At 49.5% G+C, this 21,954-nt stretch overlaps 1 protein-coding gene across 1 annotated transcript; it reads right to left on the reverse strand.

Moving 5' to 3' along the window:
* Positions 1-9,474: 9,474 nt before the first annotated feature.
* Positions 9,475-21,477, reverse strand: LOC132775561 (uncharacterized). The gene is made up of 4 exons (XM_060776278.2): positions 21,279-21,477; positions 15,525-15,790; positions 13,870-14,015; positions 9,475-11,814 (listed from the first exon to the last, which is right to left on the reverse strand). The coding sequence occupies exons 1-4, from the start codon at positions 21,437-21,439 to the stop codon at positions 9,946-9,948; spliced, it is 2,442 nt and encodes an 813-aa protein (XP_060632261.2). The 5' UTR covers positions 21,440-21,477; the 3' UTR covers positions 9,475-9,945.
* Between the last annotated feature and the right edge of the window lie 477 nt (positions 21,478-21,954).

Raw genomic sequence — 21,954 nt, forward strand, 5'->3', positions numbered from 1 at the left:
AGCCCATTGTTTCTTCTTCGTCCCGCCTCCCTTCTCCTGATTCGCCAGAGCGCTGAGGCAGTAGGAGCTCTCCCATTGGCTCCTGCGCAGTGGAGGAGCTCTATGATTGGCTCTGACGCAGGGCAGGCGGCTGAGCCTCCTCCCAGGTGTTATCGCGTCAGCCAATCACCATCGAGCTGGACGGAATGCGGGAATTTTGAAACTTCTTAGCCTGTTTTTCCTATAAAAATGTCTCTGATCTCTGTAACGATATGCTCTGTAGGCGAATGATTGCTACGCTGCATCCTTTTCAGCTGACTCGCTAATAAAACACCTTGGTGCTGCTTCTTCAACTTTGGTGAGATTTATTTGGAATTTTTAAGGAAATAAATTTGCTGAAATCAGGCTTCTCTTAGCTCGCCAAAGTAGCGATCCCTCTTTGGTGGGGTCTCAGGGTCCCTCCTCCTGGGGACGACCCTCCTAAAGTTCCTATCAAATCTATGATACTATATCTCTGTGTGTGTGAATCATAACTATCTATCCATCTATCTATCTATCTATCTATCTATCTATCTATCTAGAAGATAGATAGATCTAGAAGAAGAAACAATGGCAAAAGCTGCACATCGCAAGTGCTGAACCTGACTCAGCACATAGAAGATGGCTTTGAAAGGCAACAGATCACAGGAGCTGTCTTCATAGACCTGTCAGCAACCTATGGTACCGTGAACCACCGCCTCCTCCTGAGAAAAATGTATAGTATCACAAAGGACAACCACCTCACCCGCCTCATAGGAAACCTGCTACAAAACAGGAGCTTTTTTGTTGAGTTCCAGGGCCAGAGAAGCAGATGGCGGAAACAGAAGAACGGCCTGCCTCAGGGGAGTGTGCTTGCTCCATCCATGTTCAACATCTACACAAATGACCAGCCACTGCCAGAAGGGACAGAGAGTTTCATCTATGCTGATGATCGTGCCATTACTGCTCAAGCAGGGAGCTTTGAGATGGTAGAACAGAAGCTCTCCGAAGCTCTAGGTGCTCTAACTGCCTATTACAGGGAAAACCAACTGATCCCTAATCCATCCAAAACACAGACATGTGCCTTTCATCTCAAGAACAGAGAAGCATCCTGAGCTCTGAGGATCACCTGGGAAGGAATCCCACTGGAGCATTGCAGCGCACCCAAATATCTGGGAGTCACTCTGGACCATGCTCTGACCTACAAGAAGCACTGCCTGAACATCAAGCAAAAAGTGGGTGCTAGAAACAATATCATACGAAAGCTGACTGGCACAACCTGGGGATCACAACCAGACACAGTGAAGACATCTGCCCTTGTGCTGTGCTACTCTGCTGCTGAGTATGCATGCCCAGTGTGGAACACATCTCACCACACTAAAACAGCGGATGTGACTCTTAATGAGACATGGCGCATTATCACGGGGTGCCTGCGCCGTACACCACTGGAGAAATTACACTGCTTAGCCGGCATTGCACCACCTGACATCCGCCAGGAAGGAGCAGCCAACAGTGAAAGGACCAAGGCAGAGACATCTCCAGCTTATCCCTTGTTTGGGTATCAGCCAGCACGTCAACGACTTAAATCAAGAAATAGTTTTCTTAGATCTACAGAGACACTCGCTGGAACACCTCAGCAAGCGAGAGTCCAAAAGTGGCAGGCTCAAACCCAGCACCTCAACCAATGGCTGATACCAAATGAGAGACTCCCCCCTGGGCACACAGAAGACTGGCTGACTTGGAAGGCGCTGAACAGACTGCGCTCTGGCACCACGAGATGCAGAGCCAACCTTCAGAAATGGGTCTACAGGGTGGAATCCATGACGTGTGAGTGCGGAGAAGAGCAAACCACTGACCATCTGCTGATGGAGGACCTTCATGCACGATGGAGGACCTTCTTGCGGCAACACCAGAGGCACTCCAAGTGGCCAGATACTGGTCAAAGGACATTTAATCAGCTACCAAGTTTGCAAAATTTGTGTTTTTTATTTTATTTTATCTGTTTGTTTGTTTTGTTCTGTTAGAAATGTAATACAATGTTCTGGTTGCGGATGACACGATAAATAAAAATAAATATGTATCTATCTATCTATCTCTATGGCTGGATGGCTCTTTGTCAAGAGGGCTTTGATGACGTTTTCTTGTCCTTCCAGTATTTCCTGTTGGTGATAGTGTTCTGTGTGGGAAGTTTGCCCCAATTCTGTCATTGGTGGGATTCAGAACGCTCATTGATTGTAGGTGAACTATAAATCCCAGTAACTACAACTCTCAAATGTTAAGGTCTATTTCCCCCAAACTCCATCTGTGTTCATATTTGGGCATATGGAATATTTGTGCCAAGTTTGGTCCAGATCCATCATTGTTTGAGTCCACAGTGCTTTCTGTAAGTGGGTGAACTACAAGTCCCAAAGCGGAAGTCAATGTCCACCAAAGCTTTCCAGTGTTTTCTATTGGTCATGGGAGTTCTGTGTGGCAAGATTGGTTCAATTCCATCATTGGTGGAGTTCAGAATGCTCTTTGATTGTACGTTAACTTTAAATCCCAACAACTACAACTCCCAAATGCAAACTCTACACCTACCCCCCAACCTCACCAGTATTCAAATATGGGTGTACCAAATATTTGTGCCAAATTTGGTCCACTAAATAAAAATCCATCCTGCATATCAGATATTTACATGACAATTCATAATAGTAGCGAAATTGCAGTTATGAAGTAGCTACGAAAATAATGTTATGGTTGTGGGGTCAACACAACATGAGGAACTGTGTTAAGGGGTCACAGCATTAGGAAGGTTGAGAGACACTGTTCTAGAGTTACACCATTCAGCTTTATCCATCACAAGCCTAAATGGCTTCCTGGACATTCCTCCATGGGTTGACCACCATATTTCAAGGACTATATGTCACTTTACGAGTTCACTAAAGCTCATTTGGGGACCTATAGGTGCATCTACACTGTAAGGTGGAATCAGGTGTCAAACAGGGATGTTATTGCCCTAACTCCATCTTCATCGCTATGATACTTCATCTTGTTGATGGGAAGCTTCCCACCGGAGTGGAAATCATCTCTCAAACAGATGGCAAGCTATTCAACCTCAGCAGACTGAAAGCCAAAACCAAGGTTACAACAACAGCTGTTATAGAACTCCAATATGATGATGACAATGTTGTCTGTGCACATTCAGAAGAAGACCTACAAGCCACTCTAAACACCTTCTCAGAAGCGTACGAGACGCTCGGCCTGTCATTGAACATTGAGAAAACCAAAGTGCTCTTCCAGCAGTCACCAGCCAACCCCGCTCCAATGCCAGAAATACAGCTTAATGGTGTTACATTAGAAAACGTTGACTATTTCCACTCCCTTGGCAGCCACCTCTTCACCAAAGTCAACATTGACACCAAAATACAAAACCGCCTGAGCTCTGCAAGTGCAGCATTCTTCCGAATGAAGCAGAGAGTGTTTGAGGACCAGGACATCCATAGGGAGACCAAGGGGCTTGTTTATTAAGCTATTGTCCTCCCAACCCTGCTCTATGCCTACGAGATGTGGACTGTCTACAGACATCAACATTGACATTGAAATACAACACTGCCTGAGCTCTGCAAGTGCAGCATTTTTCCGAATGAAGCAGAGAGTGTTTGAGGACCGGGACATCCATAGGGAGACCAAGGGGCTTATTTATAAAGCTATTGTCCTCCCAACCCTGCTATATGCCTACGAGATGTGGACTGTCTACAGACATCAACATTGACACTGAAATACAACACCACCTGAGCTCTGCGAGTGCAGCATTCTTCCGAATGAAGCAGAGAGTGTTTGAGGACCGGGACATCCATAGGGAGACCAAGGGGCTTGTTTATAAAGCTATTGTCCTCCCAACCCTGCTCTATGCCTACGAGATGTGGACTGTCTACAGACATCAACATTGACACTGAAATACAACACCACCTGAGCTCTGCGAGTGCAGCATTCTTCCGAATGAAGCAGAGAGTGTTTGAGGACCGGGACATCCATAGGGAGACCAAGGGGCTTGTTTATAAAGCTATTGTCCTCCCAACCCTGCTATATGCCTACGAGATGTGGACTGTCTACAGACATCAACATTGACACTGAAATACAACACCACCTGAGCTCTGCGAGTGCAGCATTCTTCCGAATGAAGCAGAGAGTGTTTGAGGACCGGGACATCCATAGGGAGACCAAGGGGCTTGTTTATAAAGCTATTGTCCCCCCAACCCTGCTATATGCCTACGAGATGTGGACTGTCTACAGACATCAACATTGACACTGAAATACAACACCACCTGAGCTCTGCAAGTGCAGCATTCTTCCGAATGAAGCAGAGAGTGTTTGAGGACTGGGACATCCATAGGGATACCAAGGGGCTTGTTTATAAAGATATTGTCCCCCCAACCCTGCTCTATGCCTGCGAAACATGGACTGTCTACAGACGTCACATGCAACTCCTGGAACGATTGCATCAGCGCTGCCTCCGGAAAATCCTGCAAATCTCTTGGGTAGACAGGCGGGGAAATGTCAGCATGCTGGAAGAAGCAAAGACCACCAGCCTTGAAGCGATGGTCCTCCGCCATCAACTCCGCTGGACTGGCCACATTGTCCGGATGCCTGACCACCATCTCCCAAAGCAGTTGCTCTATTCCAAACTCAAGAACGGAAAACGGAATGTTGGTGGGGAGGAAAAGAGATTGAAAGATGGCCTCAAAGCCAACCTTAAAAACTCTGGTATAGACACTGAGAACTGGGAAGTCCTGGCCCTTGACTGCTCCAGATGGAAGTCAGCTGTGACTAGCACTGCTGTAGAATTTGAAGAGGCATGAATGGAGGGTGAAAGAGAGAAACGTGCCAAGAAGAAGGCGTGTCAAGCCAACCCCGAATGAGACCGCCTTCCATCTGGAAAACAATGCCCTCACTGTGGGAGATGATGCAGATCACGAATAGGGCTCCACAGCCACCTACGGACCTACTGCCAGGATCCTGGAAGACTATCCTACTTGGACAATGAGGGATCACCTAAGGAAGTAACTACACCAGTGGTTCTCAACCTTGGGTCCCCAGATGTTTTTGGCCTACAACTCCCAGAAATCCCAGCCTGTTTACCAGCTGTTAGGATTTCTGGGAGTTGAAGGCCAAAAACATCTGAGGACCTTAGGCTGAGAACCACTGAACTACACTGTAGAATTAATGCACTTTGGATCCACTTGAACTACCATGGCTCCAGGTCATGGGATCCTGGGAGTTGTAGTTTGTTGAGGCATTGACACTCTAGGGCAGAGAAGGCTAAAGGACTTTTCAAACTACAACTTCCACGAGTCCATAGTATTGAGTGATGGCAGTTAGTGGTGTCAAGCTGTATTAATTCTATAATTTGGATGCACCCCAAGCCATCTCAACCAGATTGATAGTGAAAATTGGAAGGTAACAGAGAGATGTGCTTTTGTGTTATAGGATGGGTGATATATTTTGTGCAGTTGTGTCCCATAAGCCACCTGGATGGTCCCATTGTTGAAAGGTTGGGTGCTCAAGGAACGAGGTGGTGTTTGGAGGCAACGTCAATGAGACACGGCTTAAGTGACAATTGAAATGAACCCCAGATGTGGTTTTGTGTTATAGGATGGGTGATCTATTTTGTGAAGTTGTGTCCCCGAAGCCACCTGGATGGTCCCATTGTTCAAGGTTGGGCGCTCAAGGAACGAGGTGTTGTTTGGAGGCAACCTCAAAGAGACACGGCTTAAGTGGCAATTGAAATGAACCCCAGATGTGGTTTCGTGTTATAGGATGGGTGATCTATTTTGTGCAGTTGTGTCCCCGAAGCCACCGGGATGGTCCCATTGTTCAAAGGTTGGGCGCTCAAGGAACAAGGTAGTGTTTGGAGGCAACCTCAGAGAGACACGGCTTCAGTGGCAATAGAAGTGAACCCCAGATGTGCTTTTGTGTTATAGGATGGGTGATCTATTTTGTGCAGTTGTGTCCCCGAAGCCACCTGGATGGTCCCATTGTTCAAAGGTTGGGTGCTCAAGGAACAAGATGGTGTTTGGAGGCAACCTCAAAGAGACACGGCTTAAGTGGCAATTGAAATGAACCCCAGATGTGGTTTCAAGTAATAGGATGGGTGATCTATTTTGTGCAGTTGTGTCCCTGAAGCCACCTGGATGGTCCCATTGTTCAAAGGTTGGGTGCTCAAGGAACAAGGTGGTGTTTGGAGGCAACCTCAAAGAGACATGGCTTAAGTGGCAATTGAAATGAACCCCAATGTGGTTTTGTGTTATAGGATGGGTGATATATTTTGTGCAGTTGTGTCCCTGAAGCCACCTGGATGGTCCCATTGTTCAAAGGTTGGGCGCTCAAGGAACGAGGTGGTGTTTGGAGGCAACCTCAAAGAGACACGGCTTAAGTGGCAATTGAACAAGGAACAAGGTGTGTTTGGAGGCAACCTCAAAGAGACACGGCTTAAGTGGCAATTGAAATGAACCCCAATGTGGTTTCGTGTTATAGGATGGGTGATCTATTTTGTGCAGTTGTGTCCCTGAAGCCACCTGGATGGTCCCATTGTTCAAAGGTTGGGCGCTCAAGGAACGAGGTGGTGTTTGGAGGCAACCTCAAAGAGACACGGCTTAAGTGGCAATTGAACAAGGAACAAGGTGTGTTTGGAGGCAACCTCAAAGAGACACGGCTTAAGTGGCAATTGAAATGAACCCCAATGTGGTTTCGTGTTATAGGATGGGTGATCTATTTTGTGCAGTTGTGTCCCTGAAGCCACCTGGATGGTCCCATTGTTCAAAGGTTGGGTGCTCAAGGAACGAGGTGGTGTTTGGAGGCAACCTCAAAGAGACACGGCTTCAGTGGCAATTGAAATGAACCCCAGATGTGCTTTTGTGTTATAGGATGGGTGCTATATTTTGTGCAGTTGTGTCCCTGAAGCCATCTGGATGGTCCCATTGTTCAAAGGTTGGGTGCTCAAGGAACGAGGTGGTGTTTGGAGGCAACCTCAAAGAGACATGGCTTAAGTGACAACTGAAATGAACCCCAGATGTGGTTTCGAGTAATAGGATGGGTGATCTATTTTGTGCAGTTGTGTCCCTGAAGCCACCTGGATGGTTCTATTGTTCAAAGGTTGGGCGCTCAAGGAACGAGGTGTTGTGTGGAGGCAACCTCAAAGAGACACGGCTTCAGTGGCAATTGAAATGAACCCCAGATGTGGTTTCATGTTATAGGATGGGTGATCTATTTTGTGCAGTTGTGTCCCTGAAGCCACCTGGATGGTCCCATTGTTCAAAGGTTGGGCGCTCAAGGAACGAGGTGGTGTTTGGAGGCAACCTCAAAGAGACACGGCTTAAGTGGCAATTGAACAAGGAACAAGGTGTGTTTGGAGGCAACCTCAAAGAGACATGGCTTAAGTGGCAATTGAAATGAACCCCAATGTGGTTTTGTGTTATAGGATGGGTGATATATTTTGTGCAGTTGTGTCCCTGAAGCCACCTGGATGGTCCCATTGTTCAAAGGTTGGGCGCTCAAGGAACGAGGTGGTGTTTGGAGGCAACCTCAAAGAGACACGGCTTAAGTGGCAATTGAACAAGGAACAAGGTGTGTTTGGAGGCAACCTCAAAGAGACACGGCTTAAGTGGCAATTGAAATGAACCCCAATGTGGTTTCGTGTTATAGGATGGGTGATCTATTTTGTGCAGTTGTGTCCCTGAAGCCACCTGGATGGTCCCATTGTTCAAAGGTTGGGTGCTCAAGGAACGAGGTGGTGTTTGGAGGCAACCTCAAAGAGACACCGCTTCAGTGGCAATTGAAATGAACCCCAGATGTGCTTTTGTGTTATAGGATGGGTGCAATATTTTGTGCAGTTGTGTCCCTGAAGCCATCTGGATGGTCCCATTGTTCAAAGGTTGGGTGCTCAAGGAACGAGGTGGTGTTTGGAGGCAACCTCAAAGAGACATGGCTTAAGTGACAACTGAAATGAACCCCAGATGTGGTTTCGAGTAATAGGATGGGTGATCTATTTTGTGCAGTTGTGTCCCTGAAGCCACCTGGATGGTTCTATTGTTCAAAGGTTGGGCGCTCAAGGAACGAGGTGTTGTGTGGAGGCAACCTCAAAGAGACACGGCTTCAGTGGCAATTGAAATGAACCCCAGATGTGGTTTCATGTTATAGGATGGGTGATCTATTTTGTGCAGTTGTGTCCCCGAAGCCACCTGGATGGTCCCATTGTTCAAAGGTTGGGCGCTCAAGGAATGAGGTGGTGTTTGGAGGCAACCTCAAAGAGACACGGCTTAAGTGGCAATTGAACAAGGAACAAGGTGTGTTTGGAGGCAACCTCAAAGAGACACGGCTTAAGTGGCAATTGAAATGAACCCCAATGTGGTTTCGTGTTATAGGATGGGTGATCTATTTTGTGCAGTTGTGTCCCTGAAGCCACCTGGATGGTCCCATTGTTCAAAGGTTGGGTGCTCAAGGAACGAGGTGGTGTTTGGAGGCAACCTCAAAGAGACACGGCTTCAGTGGCAATTGAAATGAACCCCAGATGTGCTTTTGTGTTATAGGATGGGTGCTATATTTTGTGCAGTTGTGTCCCTGAAGCCATCTGGATGGTCCCATTGTTCAAAGGTTGGGTGCTCAAGGAACGAGGTGGTGTTTGGGGGCAACCTCAAAGAGACACGGCTTCAGTGGCAATTGAAATGAACCCCAGATGTGCTTTTGTGTTATAGGATGGGTGCTATATTTTGTGCAGTTGTGTCCCTGAAGCCATCTGGATGGTCCCATTGTTCAAAGGTTGGGTGCTCAAGGAACGAGGTGGTGTTTGGAGGCAACCTCAAAGAGACATGGCTTAAGTGACAACTGAAATGAACCCCAGATGTGGTTTCGAGTAATAGGATGGGTGATCTATTTTGTGCAGTTGTGTCCCTGGAGCCACCTGGATGGTTCTATTGTTCAAAGGTTGGGCGCTCAAGGAACGAGGTGTTGTGTGGAGGCAACCTCAAAGAGACATGGCTTAAGTGACAACTGAAATGAACCCCAGATGTGGTTTCGAGTAATAGGATGGGTGATCTATTTTGTTCAGTTGTGTCCCTGAAGCCACCTGGATGGTCCTATTGTTAAAAGGTTGGGCGCTCAAGGAACAAGGTGGTGTTTGGAGGCAACCTCAAAGAGACACGGCTTAAGTGGCAATTGAAATGAACCCCAGATGTGGTTTCATGTTATAGGATAGGTGATATATTTTGTGCAGTTGTGTCCCCGAAGCCACCTGGATGGTCCCATTGTTCAAAAGTTGGGTGCTCAAGGAACAAGATGGTGTTTGGAGGCAACCTCAAAGAGACACGGCTTAAGTGGCAATTGAAATGAACCCTCCCCCCCCCCCCAAATCCCTCAGGTGAACGAGAGAGGAACCCAATCCCTTTTTCCTCTTGGAGATGGAATCACATTCAGACACAAACCAAGGGCAGCACAGTTTAATGCAGCCGAGACCCAAGTGGAAGAATGATGATACTCTGCATAGATTCCCATTCAGGTGGGTCTTCTCCCGATATCTCCTCACCTTCTGCTCTGAATGACCCATTGGGAAGGTCCAGGGCCAACCATGAAACCACGCAGACAGGGATAGTTCACTCTATGTCCCATTGTCCCATGCCTGCAAGTGACACAGCTGTGGAAGGCAGAGTGGAACATCTCGGTCCCTTTGTTCTCACCAAGAAGTCCTTCTGGTCAGTCCGGAAGATGTCTTTCATCTGCCATGGACCAGAAATCAGGTCTCCTCACCACTTCCGTTGGACATTCTTGGCCTTGTTGCCGAGTCTCTGAAAATTTGGGGATTTGGGAGAGAGATGGCACTGACATCTATGTGGGCTTTTGAGGAACATACCATCCAAAGACATCTAGGAGAGCCAACCTAGGAAGGTCCATGGGCAAGCCATCTAGCAGACTCTCCTATTTGGAACGTGGCCAGAACTTAACAGGAGACTTTCGGGGAATGTAGTGCTTGGCAGACTTTCGGAGGGCGATGGGTGCCGGAAATTTGTAGGGTAACATGTTGTATTTCTCCTTTTCCTTCCGGCGAAGCCTCTCCATTGGATGCTGCAGCGGAGCCCCAGTCTTCAGGTGGAAGAAGGGGAACTCCAAGGTGCGCTGCCTCTTCCGGTAACGGAGGGGTGGCCCCAAAAGGTTTGGCTCCAGCTCTTCTCTTTCTGGGGGGATGTACGGAGGCTCCGGTGGAGGGTAGGGGTACTTTGAGTATTTATTGAGGGACTCTGACGAGTCCCCAATCTCTGGAGGGATGTAAGGAGGCTCTATATCCCTGCCTGGAGGGTTTTCTGGCTCGAGACCAGCAATGTATGGAGGCTCCGGAAAGGTGTACCCCAGTTCTGGAGGGGTATAGGGCCGCTCTATGGTGATAGGCTTCTCTATGGGGACATAGGGAGACTCCGGGGGAGTGTAGCCAGGCTCTGGAGGCCTGTAGGGAACCTCCACGGAGGTTGTGGATTCTGTGGGGATGTAGGGCGGCTCTGGGGATTTGAAGCGTGATTCCGGGGGTGTATAGGGGCGCTCCAGTATAGTAGATGTCTCCGGGGGGATGTAGGGGGGCTCTGGGGAACTGTAACCGACTTCGAAGGGAGTGAATGGCGGCTCTATGGTGTACTTCCTGCGCTCACGAGGAGTGAAAGGGGCCTCTAAGGTGATCGGCGAATCCGAGGGGGTGAAGGGGGGCTCCAGGGCAATGGTGGTCTCCGAGGGGATGAAAGGGGGCTCTATGGTGACAGGGTTCTCAGGTGGGATGTAGGGGGGTTGTATGGTGGGGGCTGTATCCGGGGGCATGTAGGGGGGCTCCAAGGTCTCGTGACGTGTCCTCTGAGTGGTGGTGGTGGTGGTGGTGATGGTCGTAGGCAGAGTGCGCAGCGGTGGAGTGGGCATCACCTCCTGGGGAATGTAAGGGGGTTCCAGGGTGTAAGGGGGCCGTTCTATGCGGAGGTAGGGAGGCGGCAGAGAAGGCCGCGACTCCGAAGACTCCGGCCTTGGAGTGACGTAGGTGGGTAATGAAGGGATAAAAGGGGGCTCAGGTGTAGTGTAGGGCTCCTCGGAGGGGATATAGGGGGACTCAAGGGTGACGGTGACCTCATGGGGGAGGAAGGGTGACTCAAGAGGGGTGGGAGGGACCTCCTTCGGGATGTAGGGCGGGTCAATTGCAGTGGGACCCATTTCCTGGGGGAAGAACGGGGGCTCCAAGGTGATCGTCCGCTCCAATGGGAGGTAGGGGGCTTCTAGCAGCGGGGCCGCATATGTGGGAGGAATGAAGGGGGGCTCTATGATGATAGTCGGCTCCGTGTCTTCCAAGGTGGTGGTCCTTGGGGTGGTACGCACTGTCGAGGTGTTTGTAGACGAAGAGGTCGGTGTGGTGCTGGAAAGCGCTGAAGACGTCTCCATGGGGAGAGGGATGCTGCTCACTTCTACTATGGTCTCAGGCCTTTCTGTGGGGGCCATGGTGGCCCATTCTGAGCTGGTGGGTTCATCTGAAGGCAGCTCTGAGGTGGAAGAGATGTCCTCTGTGGCAGCGCTGCTCGAAGGAAGGAGTGTGATGCCACCCAGAGGGGTGCTGGCCGCAGGTGTCGTTGTGGTTTCCTGGGTCTGGCCCCCTTCCTCCTCCAACATCGTGCCTACGATCCACTCAATGTAGTCCTTGGTGGAGGTGTAGACGCCGGGCCGGTTGGGCTGGGCACAGCCTTTGCCCCAGCTGGTGATGCCCACCACGTAGTACAGCGACTCTGCCGACGTCTTGCACATCAATGGCCCCCCGCTGTCTCCCTGTAAAAAGAAGGAAGGAAGGGGTCACAGGGTCACAGGGGAAAGGCAAAATGGGGGCACCGTCTACAAACTGGAGGCCTCCCTCAGCAGCACCCTGTAAGGCTGTAGGTTTTATATAGTAATATTAAATGATCACTCACAAGCCGGCTTTGCTTGGAAATGAATATATTGCTTGTATCTCTGCAGCAAAGAAAGACACCACTGACTTTTCCCCACCACCACTTCCTTTTATACACCTTTCCTGCCCATCTCCCCGCTCTTCTCAGTTTCCTTATTAGAACTTGTTGCTTCACAAGTTCCAGAATACAAGGTTTCCAGCACCCTCTGCTGGCTTCAAAATGTCACAGAGAGAGAATTGTGTGTGTGTGTGTGTGTATGTATACACATACATACATACATACATACATACACATACACACTGTAAGACTGTAGGAGCTATAAAGCAATATTAAATAACTACTCACAAGCCGGTTTTGCTTGGAAATGAATATATTGCTTGTTCCTCTGCAGCAAAGAAAGACACTACTGACTTTTTCCCCACCACCACTTCCTTTTATACACCTTTCCTGCCCATCTCCCCCTCTTCTCAGTTTCCTTATTAGAACTTGTGGCTTCACAAGTTCCAGAATACAAGGTTTCCAGCACCCTCTTCTGGCTTCAAAATGTCACAGAGAGAAAACTGAGGCAGCCAGGATGAATCAGTCAGGATGTCACGGAGGGAATTTGTGATGGGATTTCTGACGGCATGTCTTCATGCCGTCAGAAATTGACTCCTGACATGATTCCTCCCCTAGAAAGAAAAACATAAACACCGGCAGCATCGACCTTAACTAGGTTTTATGGTGTAATTTACATGAAAACGCCTAATTAGTAGGCCTGGGTAACAACGGAAAAATTTGTTTCTAAAATCGATTTGTATTTGGGGTTTTTTTTTGTTTCGATATTTAAAATAATTACAAAATTTTCCTTTTAAAAAGTTCGATATTTACGAAATTTCGTAAATGGTAAAAAATTAACGAATCGATTTCCGAAACAATAACGAATCGATTCGTTAATGGCGGACGCGACCACGAAATACGCTAAAAAACCTCCAAAACCTTCTGAAGCTTCCCTCTCCCTCTGTTGTTGACTGTTGGTGTGATATTATAATTTTTTTTCACTAATTAAACCATAAAACTGGCCCAGACATGCGGAAATAATAACGAAACGATCTCAAAACAATAACGAAACGAATACAATATCGAAATATGAAGCATTTACAAAACGTTTTTGAAAATTCGGTTTTTTTAATAATTGCTCCAGAATGGTTCGTTATCGTTTTGTAATTGAAAAAATTAACGAATTATTAATGAATTACGAATTAACGAAACGAAACCGCCCAGCCCTACTAATTAGGTTTGGCGCTCGAATATCTGCTGCCCTCACCCACTCAGAGTCATTGAAATGGCGCCACTTCACTACATACTGTAAACTTCCACGACGTCTTCTGGAGTCTAAAATATCAACAATCTCGAAATGTTGTTCCCCATCTACCAGAATAGATGTCTTCATGCCGCCAGAAATTGACTCCTGACACACCCCAACCGCGGCTTTGTTACCAATGGCTTTGTCATGTCATTCCATGCAGTTGTCTTGGGAGGTTATCACACTATGTTGTTATTCCATGTTAACTGTGAGGGCCGCCTCATGTGGAACATTGGCCTTTGCATTTGAGGGAGGGGCCTTTGGAGTTCCCAGCCAGAGAGGTCGTAGGCTTCACTGAACTGCAAAGCCCAGAATCCCACAAGAGGCAGCCATTGCAGTTAAAGCTGGTTAGCAGCGCTTTAACGGGGCAGTGCGATAATTTCCTTGTTGGAAGAGATTGCCCACATTGAAGTCCCGTATTGGGGAGCAGCTTATAGGAAGGATTTGACCAATGGCAGACCCCCAATTTTGGAATGCACATGGGAAAGAAGGAAGGAACGCAGGGAAGGGAAGAGCTAGTAGATGAGACAGAGCAGCCATTCTCCTAGAAGCTCTGCAGAAGAGGTCCACACACCCTCCGTGGCTCCTCACCTGGCAGCTGTCGATGCCGCCTTCCTCGTACCCTGCGCACAGCGTGTGCGGACTCATGGCCCCGCTGTACCACTCGCTGCTGTTGCACTTCTGGACATCCAGAATGTTCACCTTGGCCTCCTGCAGAACATCTGACGTCTTCACACCTGCAAGTTGAAGGGACAGGTGAGCGTGGCTGCCACCGTCTCCTAGCAAGAAGCTGCACCCTTAATGGGAGGCTGCAAAGTTTGGAGACATTGTGGCAGGAGGTAATCAGGACCTTCTTGTGCAATTTGGAGTTCCCTAATTGCACAAGATCTTTATTACAACTTTATTAATGACTGAGATGAAGGGCTAGAAGGCAGGATCATCAAGTTTGCAGATGAGACCAAATTGGGAGGGAGAGCCAAGACTCCAGAGGACAGGAGCACGATTCAAAACCATCTTGACAGATTAGAGAGATGATGGGCCAAAACTAACAAAATGAAGTTCAACGGTGACAAATGCAAGATACTCCACTTTGGCAGGAAAAACTAAATGCAAAGATACAAAATGGGGGATGCCTGGCTCGAGAGCAGTACGTGTGAAAAAGATCTTGGAGTCCTCGTGGTCAGGAAGGTGAACATGAGCCAGGAATGTGATGTGGCGGAAAAAGAAGCCAATGGGATTTTGGCCTGCATCAAGAGGAGCCTAGTGTCTAAGGATCCAGGGAAGTCCTGCTCCCCGTGCTCTATTCCACTTTGGTTAGACCACACCTGGAATATTGTGTCCAATTCTGGGCACCACAATTCAAGAGAGATATTGACAAGCTGGAATGTGTCCAGAGAAAGAGGGTGACAAAATGATCAAGGGTCTGGAGAACAAGCCCTATGAGGAGCGGCTTAAGAAGCTGGGCATGTTTAGCCTGAAGAAGAGAAGGCTGAGAGGAGATATGATAGCCATGTATAAATACGTGAGAGGAAGCCACAGGGAGGAGGGAGCAAGCTTGGTTTCTGATTTCCTGGAGACTAGGACGTAATGGAACAATGGCTTCAAACTACAAGAGAGGAGATTCCATCTGAACATGAGGAAGAACTTCCTGACTGTGAGAGCCGTTCAGCAGTGGAACTCTCTGCCCCGGAGTGTGGTGGAGGCTTCTTCATGTGAAGCTTTTAAACAGAGGCTGGGTGGCCATCTGTCAGGGGTGCTTTGAATGCAATATTCCTGCTTCTTGCAGAATGGGGTTGGACTGGATGGCCCAGGAAGTCTGGGGGAGGTTGATGTCATTTGGGAGTTGTAGTGGCTGGGATTTATAGTTCACTTACAATCAAGGAGCATTCTGAACTCCACCAAGGGTGGAATTGAACCAAACTTGTCACGCAGACCTCCCATGACCAACAGAAATTACTGGAAGGGTTTGGTGGGCATTGACCTTGAGTTTGGGAGTTCTAGTTCATCGACATCCAGAGAGCACTGTGGACTCGAACATTGACCAAACTTGGCACGAATATTTCATATGCACAAATATAAACACAGATGGAGTTTGGGGAAAATAGACCTTGCCCTCTGGGAGTTGTGGTTGCTGGGATGTATAGTTCACCTGGAGTCAAAAAGCATCCTGAACCCCACCAACAATAGAATTGGGCCAAACTTCCCACACAGAACCCCCACGACCAACAGAAAACCCATGGCCTCACTATTCTGGGAGGTGGTTCCCCATCCGCTGATGAAACAGCTGGCGTAGGTGGTCTTCTCATCTGTGATGCGGGGCAGGCAGGCCGGCTGCACGTAGTCGCTGAAGGCAACAGGGGTGTCCAGCTCCATGAGCGCCACATCGTTGGCCTCGTTGCGTGGATTGTAATCCCGGTGAAGGATGACCTTCTTCACCGAGCGCAGCTCCGCAGTGTCCAGTATCTCTGCAAGGTCCGTGCTGCCCAACACAATCCGCCACTGACCCAAGGACCTGTGAGCAAAGGGACTCCCATCAGCACACAAAGGCCCACACGGCATGTCCAAAACAAGCTGGAAGGTGTCCAGAAATGGGCAACCAAAGGACTAGAACAGTGGTTCCCAACCTTTTTTGACCAGGGACCACTTGACTAGGGACCACTTTGACCAGGGACCACTTTGTCCAGGGACCATTTGAACATGCACCACTTTGACCAGGGAGCACTTGACCAGGGACCCCTCTGACCAGAGACCACTTGACCAGGGACCACTTTGACCAGGAACCTCTCTGACTAGGACCACTTGACCAGGGGCCCTTGACCAGGGACCCCTCTGACCAGGGACCCCTCTGACCAGTGATTCCTCTGACCAGGGACCACTTGACCAGGACCCCTTGACCAGGGACCCCTCCCCTCTGACCAGGGAGTACTTGACCAGGGAGCCCTCTGACCAGAAACCACTTGATCAGGGACCACTTTGACCAGGAACCCCTCTGACCAGGGACCACTTTGACCAGGGACCCCTTGACCAGGGACCCCTTGACCAGGAACCCCTCTGACCAGAGACCACTTGACCAGGAGCCCTCTGACCAGAGACCACTTGACCAAGACCCCTTGACCAGGGACTCCTCTGACCAGGGACCACTTGACCAGGGACCACTTGACCAGGGACCCCTCTGACCAGAGACCACTTGATCAGGGACTACTTGACCAGGGACCACTTTGACCAGGAACCCCTCTGACCAGAGACCACTTGACCAGGAGCCCTCTGACCAGAGACTACTTGACCAAGAACACTTGACCAGGGACTCCTCTGACCAGGGACCTCTCTGACCAGGGACCCCTCTGACCAGGGACCACTTGACCAGGGACCACTTGACCAGGGACCACTTGACCAGAACCCCTTGACCAGGGACCCCTCTGACCAGAGACCACTTGACCAAGACCCCTTGACCAGGGATTCCTCTGACCAGAGACCACTTGACCAAGACCCCTTGACCAGGGATTCCTCTGACCAGAGACCACTTGACCAAGACCCCTTGACCAGGGATTCCTCTGACCAGAAACCACTTGACCAGTGACCACTTGACCAGGGACTCCTCTGACCAGAGACCACTTGACCAGTGACCACTTTACCAGGGACCCCTCTGACCAGGGATCACTTTGACCAGGGACCACCAGAGACACACCTGGATACCTTCCAGCTTGTCAACATCTCCCTTCAGTTGTGGTGCCCAAAAGTGGACACAGTGTCCTGTGTGGCCTGACCAAGGCAGAATAGAGCATGGGGAGCATGACTTCCCTGGATCTAGATCAGGGGTCCTCAAACCCTTTAAACAGAGGGCCAGATCACAGTCACTCAAACTGTTGGCGGGCCGGATTATACTTTCAAAAAAATGAATGAATTCCTTTGCACATTGCACATATCTTATTTGTATTGCAAAAAACATTTAAAAACAATACAATAATTAAAATTAAGAACAATTTTAACAAATATAAACTTATTAGTATTTCACTGGAAAGTGTGGGCCTGCTTTTGGCTGATTAGATAGAATTGTTGTTGTTGTTGTTGTGTGCTTTATTTATTATTATTTTATTTACTCCATTTATATACTGCTTTTCTCAGCCCTTCGGGCAACTCAATGTCTGGCCAGTAGTTTCAGACCTAGGTTGACCCTGAGCGAGGGCCGGGTAAATGACCTTGGAGGGCCATTTACCCTGGTCAAAGTGGTCCCTGGTCAAGTGGTCTCTGGTCAGAGGGGTCCCTGGTCAAGGGGTCCTGGTCAAAGTGGTCCCTGGTCAGAGGGGTCCCTGGTCAGAGAGGTCCCTGGTCAAGGGGTCCTGGTCAAAGTGGTCCCTGGTCAGAGGGGTCCCTGGTCAGAGAGGTCCCTGGTCAAGGGGTCCTGGTCAAAGTGGTCCCTGGTCAGAGGGGTTCCTGGTCAAAGTGGTCCCTGATCAAGTGGTCTCTGGTCAGAGGGCTCCCTGGTCAAGTACTCCCTAGTCAGAGGGGGCGTCCCTGGTCAAGGGGTCCTGGTCAAGTGGTCCCTGGTCAGAGGAGTCACTGCTCAGAGGGGTCCCTGGTCAGAGGGGTCTCTAGTCAAGGGCCTCTGGTCAAGTGGTCCCTGGTCAGAGAGGTTCCTGGTCAAAGTGGTCCCTGATCAAGTGGTCTCTGGTCAGAGGGGTCCCTGGTCAGAGGGGTCCCTGGTCAGAGAGGTCCCTGGTCAAGGGGTCCTGGTCAAAGTGGTCCCTAGTCAGAGGGGTTCCTGGTCAAGGGGTCCTGGTCAAGTGGTCCCTGGTCAAGTGGTCCCTGGTCAGAGGAGTCCCTGGTCAAGGGGTCTTGGTCAAGTGGTCTCTGGTCAGAGGGCTCCTGGTCAAGTGGTCTCTGGTCAGAGGGGTTCCTGGTCAAAGTGGTCCCTGGTCAAGTGGTCTCTGATCAAGTGGTCTCTGGTCAGAGGGGTCCCTGGTCAAGGGGTCCTGGTCAAGTGGTCCCTGGTCAAGTGGTCCCTGGTCAGAGGAGTCCCTGGTCAAGGGGTCTTGGTCAAGTGGTCTCTGGTCAGAGGGTTCCTGGTCAAGTGGTCTCTGGTCAGAGGGGTTCCTGGTCAAGGGGTCCCTGGTCAAAGTGGTCCCTGGTCAGAGAGGTTCCTGGTCAAAGTGGTCCCTGATCAAGTGGTCTCTTGTCAGAGGGGTCCCTGGTCAAGGGGTCCTGGTCAAGTGGTCCCTGGTCAAGTGGTCCCTGGTCAGAGGGGTCCCTGGTCAGAGAGGTCCCTGGTCAGAGAGGTCCCTGGTCAAGGGGTCCTGGTCAAAGTGGTCCCTGGTCAGAGGGGTCCCTGGTCAAAGAGGCCCCTGATCAAGGGGTCCTGGTCAAAGTGGTCCCTGGTCAGAGGGGTCCCTGGTCAGAGAGGTCTCTGGTCAAGGGGTCCTGGTCAAAGTGGTCCCTGGTCAGAGGGGTCCCTGGTCAGAGAGGTCCCTGGTCTGGGTCTTAGTTTGAGGGCCCCTGATCTAGACACTAAACTCCTCTTGATGCAGGCCAGAATCCCATTGGCTTTTTTTTTGCGGCCGCATGCCATTCCTGGCTCCTGTTCCCCTTCCTCCCCAGGAGGACGCCAAGATCTTCTCCCACACGTCCTGCTCTCGAGCCAGGCATCATCGTCCCCCATTCTGTCCCTTTGCGTTTCCTTTTTTCTGCCTAAGTGGCGTATCTTTTGGGTTTGTTTGCACTACAAAGAAGACCTACGCCTATGATGGCGAACCTATGACACGTGTGTCAGCATTGACACACTTAGCCATTTTCAATGACACACGGCCGCATGCAGAAAAGTATGGGGCTGCATGCCGAGAGGATATTTCATCCTCAACTCCTACATGGCCAGGTGCAGTAGCCAAGGATGAAGCATTTGCTGTAGTGTAGTGTAGACACTTTGTGCCGGAGGTTTGTAGGCCAAAACAACAGAGCTCCTGCACAGAGCATCTAGTTCTGGGTCTTCCAGTTAGGCCGTTAGGGGATTTTTGACCTCACTTCCAGCCAGCAGAATGCCGTGGGGTGTGCGTCTCTGGGGGCCCTGTGATCGCCATTACCAGCAACCACATAACCACAACAACTATCACCCAATCTACTGTTCTGGGATGTCGTGGATTTCTAATTGACTGTCATTACTGAGAGAGGTGAGAGCCTGGGTTATGGGTGCTGTTTCCCACCATTAGAAATAGCTGCAGACATCTTAATTTACATAAGGAACACCATCTTGCAGCATAGTGCAGACTCCATTTCACCACTATTATCGATAGCAAATGGTGATACTTGTGGGTTGTTGTAGGTTTTTTCGGGCTATATGGCCATGGCCTAGAGGCATTCTCTCCTGATGTTTCGCCTGCATCTATGGCAAGCATCCTCAGAGGTAGTGAGGTCTGTTGGAACTAGGAAAAAGGGTTTATATATCTGTGGAATGTCCAGGGTGGGACAAAGGACTCTTGTCTGTTGGAGCTAGGTGTGGATGTTTCAACTCACCCCCTTGATTAGCATTTGATGGCCTGGCAGTGCCTGGGGCAATCTTTTGTTGAGAGGTGATTAGATGTCCTTGTTTGTTTCCTCTCTGTTGTTGTGCTGTTGTAATTTTAGAGTTTTTTAATACTGGTAGCCAGATTTTGTTCATTTTCATGGTTGAAATTGTCCACATGCTTCTTGTGGATTTCAGTGGCTTCTCTGTGTAGTCTGACATGGTGGTTGTGAGAGTGGTCCAGCATTTCTGTGTTCTCGAATAATCTGCTGTGTCCAGGTTGGCTCATCAGGTGCTCTGCTCTGGCTGACTTCTCTGGTTGAAGTAGTCTGCCGTGCCTTTCATGTTCCTTGATTCGTGCCTGGGCAATGCTGCTGCTTTGGTGGTCCCTCTGGAGACTTGTCCACAGCTACATGGTACGCAGTAGATTCCTGCAGAAGTGAGAGGATCCCTCTTGTCCTTTGTTGAACAGAGCATTGGTTGGATTTTCTTAGTTGGATGTGTAGATAGTCTGTATGTTGTGTTTCCTCCTCAGCTTCCCTCTGCGGTCAGTGGTTCCCTTGATGTCTGGCAAGAACACTTTTCCTCTGGGTGGATCTCCGTCTTGACTCTCGTGGCTTCTTCTCGGTGGTCTTGCAGCTCTTCTGATGTCTGAGGTGGAGTATCCATTGGCCTGGAGAGCCCAGTTGAGGTGGTTCAGTCCATCTTGGAGGAGGTGGGCTTCCCAGATTCTTTTTGCACGGTCTGCCAAGGCTTTAATGGTGCTTCTTTTTTGACTTGGGTGATGGTTGGAGTTTTGATGTAGATCTCTATCTGTGTGTGTGGGTTTCCTGTAAACGGTGTGACCCTATTGTGGATCTGGTTTGCGGATGACTAGGACATCTAGAGAAGGCAGCCTTCCTTCATTTTCTTTTTCCATGGTGAACTGGATGTTTGGGTGGATGCTGTTAAGATGGTCCAGGAACCTGTTTATTTGAGAACACAGAAGTGGTGGACCACTCTCACAACCACCATGTCAGACTACACAGAGAAGCCATTGACATCCACAAGCATGTGGACATTTTCAACAGAAAAGAGGAAACCATGAAAATGAACAAAATCTGGCGACCAGTATTGAAAAACTCTAAAATTACAACAGCACAACAACAGAGAGGAAACAAACAAGGACATCTAATCACCTCTCAAGAAAAGATTGCTCCACGCACTGTCAGGCCATTATATGCTAATCAAGGTGGTCAGTTGAAACATTCACACTTAGCTCCAGCAGACAAGAGTCCTTTGTCCCACCCTGGTCATTCCACAGGTATATAAACCCTTTTTCCTAGTTCCAACAGACCTCACAACCTCCGAGGATGCTTGCCATAGATGCAGGCGAAACGTCAGGAGAGAATACCTCTAGAGCATGGCCAGATAGCCCGAAAAAACCTACAACAACCCAGTGATTCCGGCCATGAAAGCCTTCGACAATACAATAAATAAATAGATCTTCCCGCCCAGGCCTGGCCCTTACCTCCTCTTGGTCTTGAAGCAATGGGCGGCGGTGAGGACCCAGCTGTTGGCCAGGAGGGACCCTCCGCAGGAGTGCCGCGTCCCCTCCTTGGAGGGGATCTGGATGCTCACCAGCCAGGGCCACTCTCCGGGCACCGCGTCCACGCCGCCCACGATCCGCATGCTGCCCGCATACGAGGGCGCCAGGGGACGCTTCCCACAGGCTGCAAAAGAGGAGGAGGAGGAAGTGGTGTCAAGAAAGTACGGTAGAGTCTCACTCATCCACTGATCTGACTTGTGGCCACGGTGGTCCAATTTATTTATTTATTTCGGTTTCTTCTACCCGGCCCTTCTCACCCCGGAGGGGACTCAGGGCAGCTTACAAAGGCACAATTCAGTGCCGGCATCACATAACAGTAGTAACACAAAATAACATCAACTAACAGTTACACAGTTAAACAACAATTCCTGCATTACAACCATAAAACCAATAAAATCCGACTTCTTGGGAAGTCGGATCTGGCCACGGTGGTCCACGCTCTAGTTAGATCCCGGATAGATTACTGCAACGCACTCTACGTGGGGTTGCCTTTGAAGACTGTTCGGAAACTCCAACTAGTCCAGCAGGAGGCAGCCAGACTGCTCACTGGGGCGTCATACAGGGAGCACACCACCCCCCTGCTATGCCAGCTCCACTG

Source organism: Anolis sagrei, chromosome 5 (assembly GCF_037176765.1).
Source record: "Anolis sagrei isolate rAnoSag1 chromosome 5, rAnoSag1.mat, whole genome shotgun sequence".
NCBI lineage: Eukaryota > Metazoa > Chordata > Lepidosauria > Squamata > Dactyloidae > Anolis > Anolis sagrei.

Coding starts and splice junctions, on each gene's coding strand:
- LOC132775561 (XM_060776278.2), bottom strand. CDS start 21,439: ATGCGGATCGTGGGCGGCGTGGACGCGGTGCCCGGAGAGTGGCCCTGG. Junction 15,791..21,278: donor TGCTTCAAGACCAAGAGGAG/GTAAGGGCCAGG, acceptor CTTTGCTCACAG/GTCCTTGGGTCAGTGGCGGA. Junction 14,016..15,524: donor GGGAACCACCTCCCAGAATA/GTGAGGCCATGG, acceptor TTCAACTTGCAG/GTGTGAAGACGTCAGATGTT.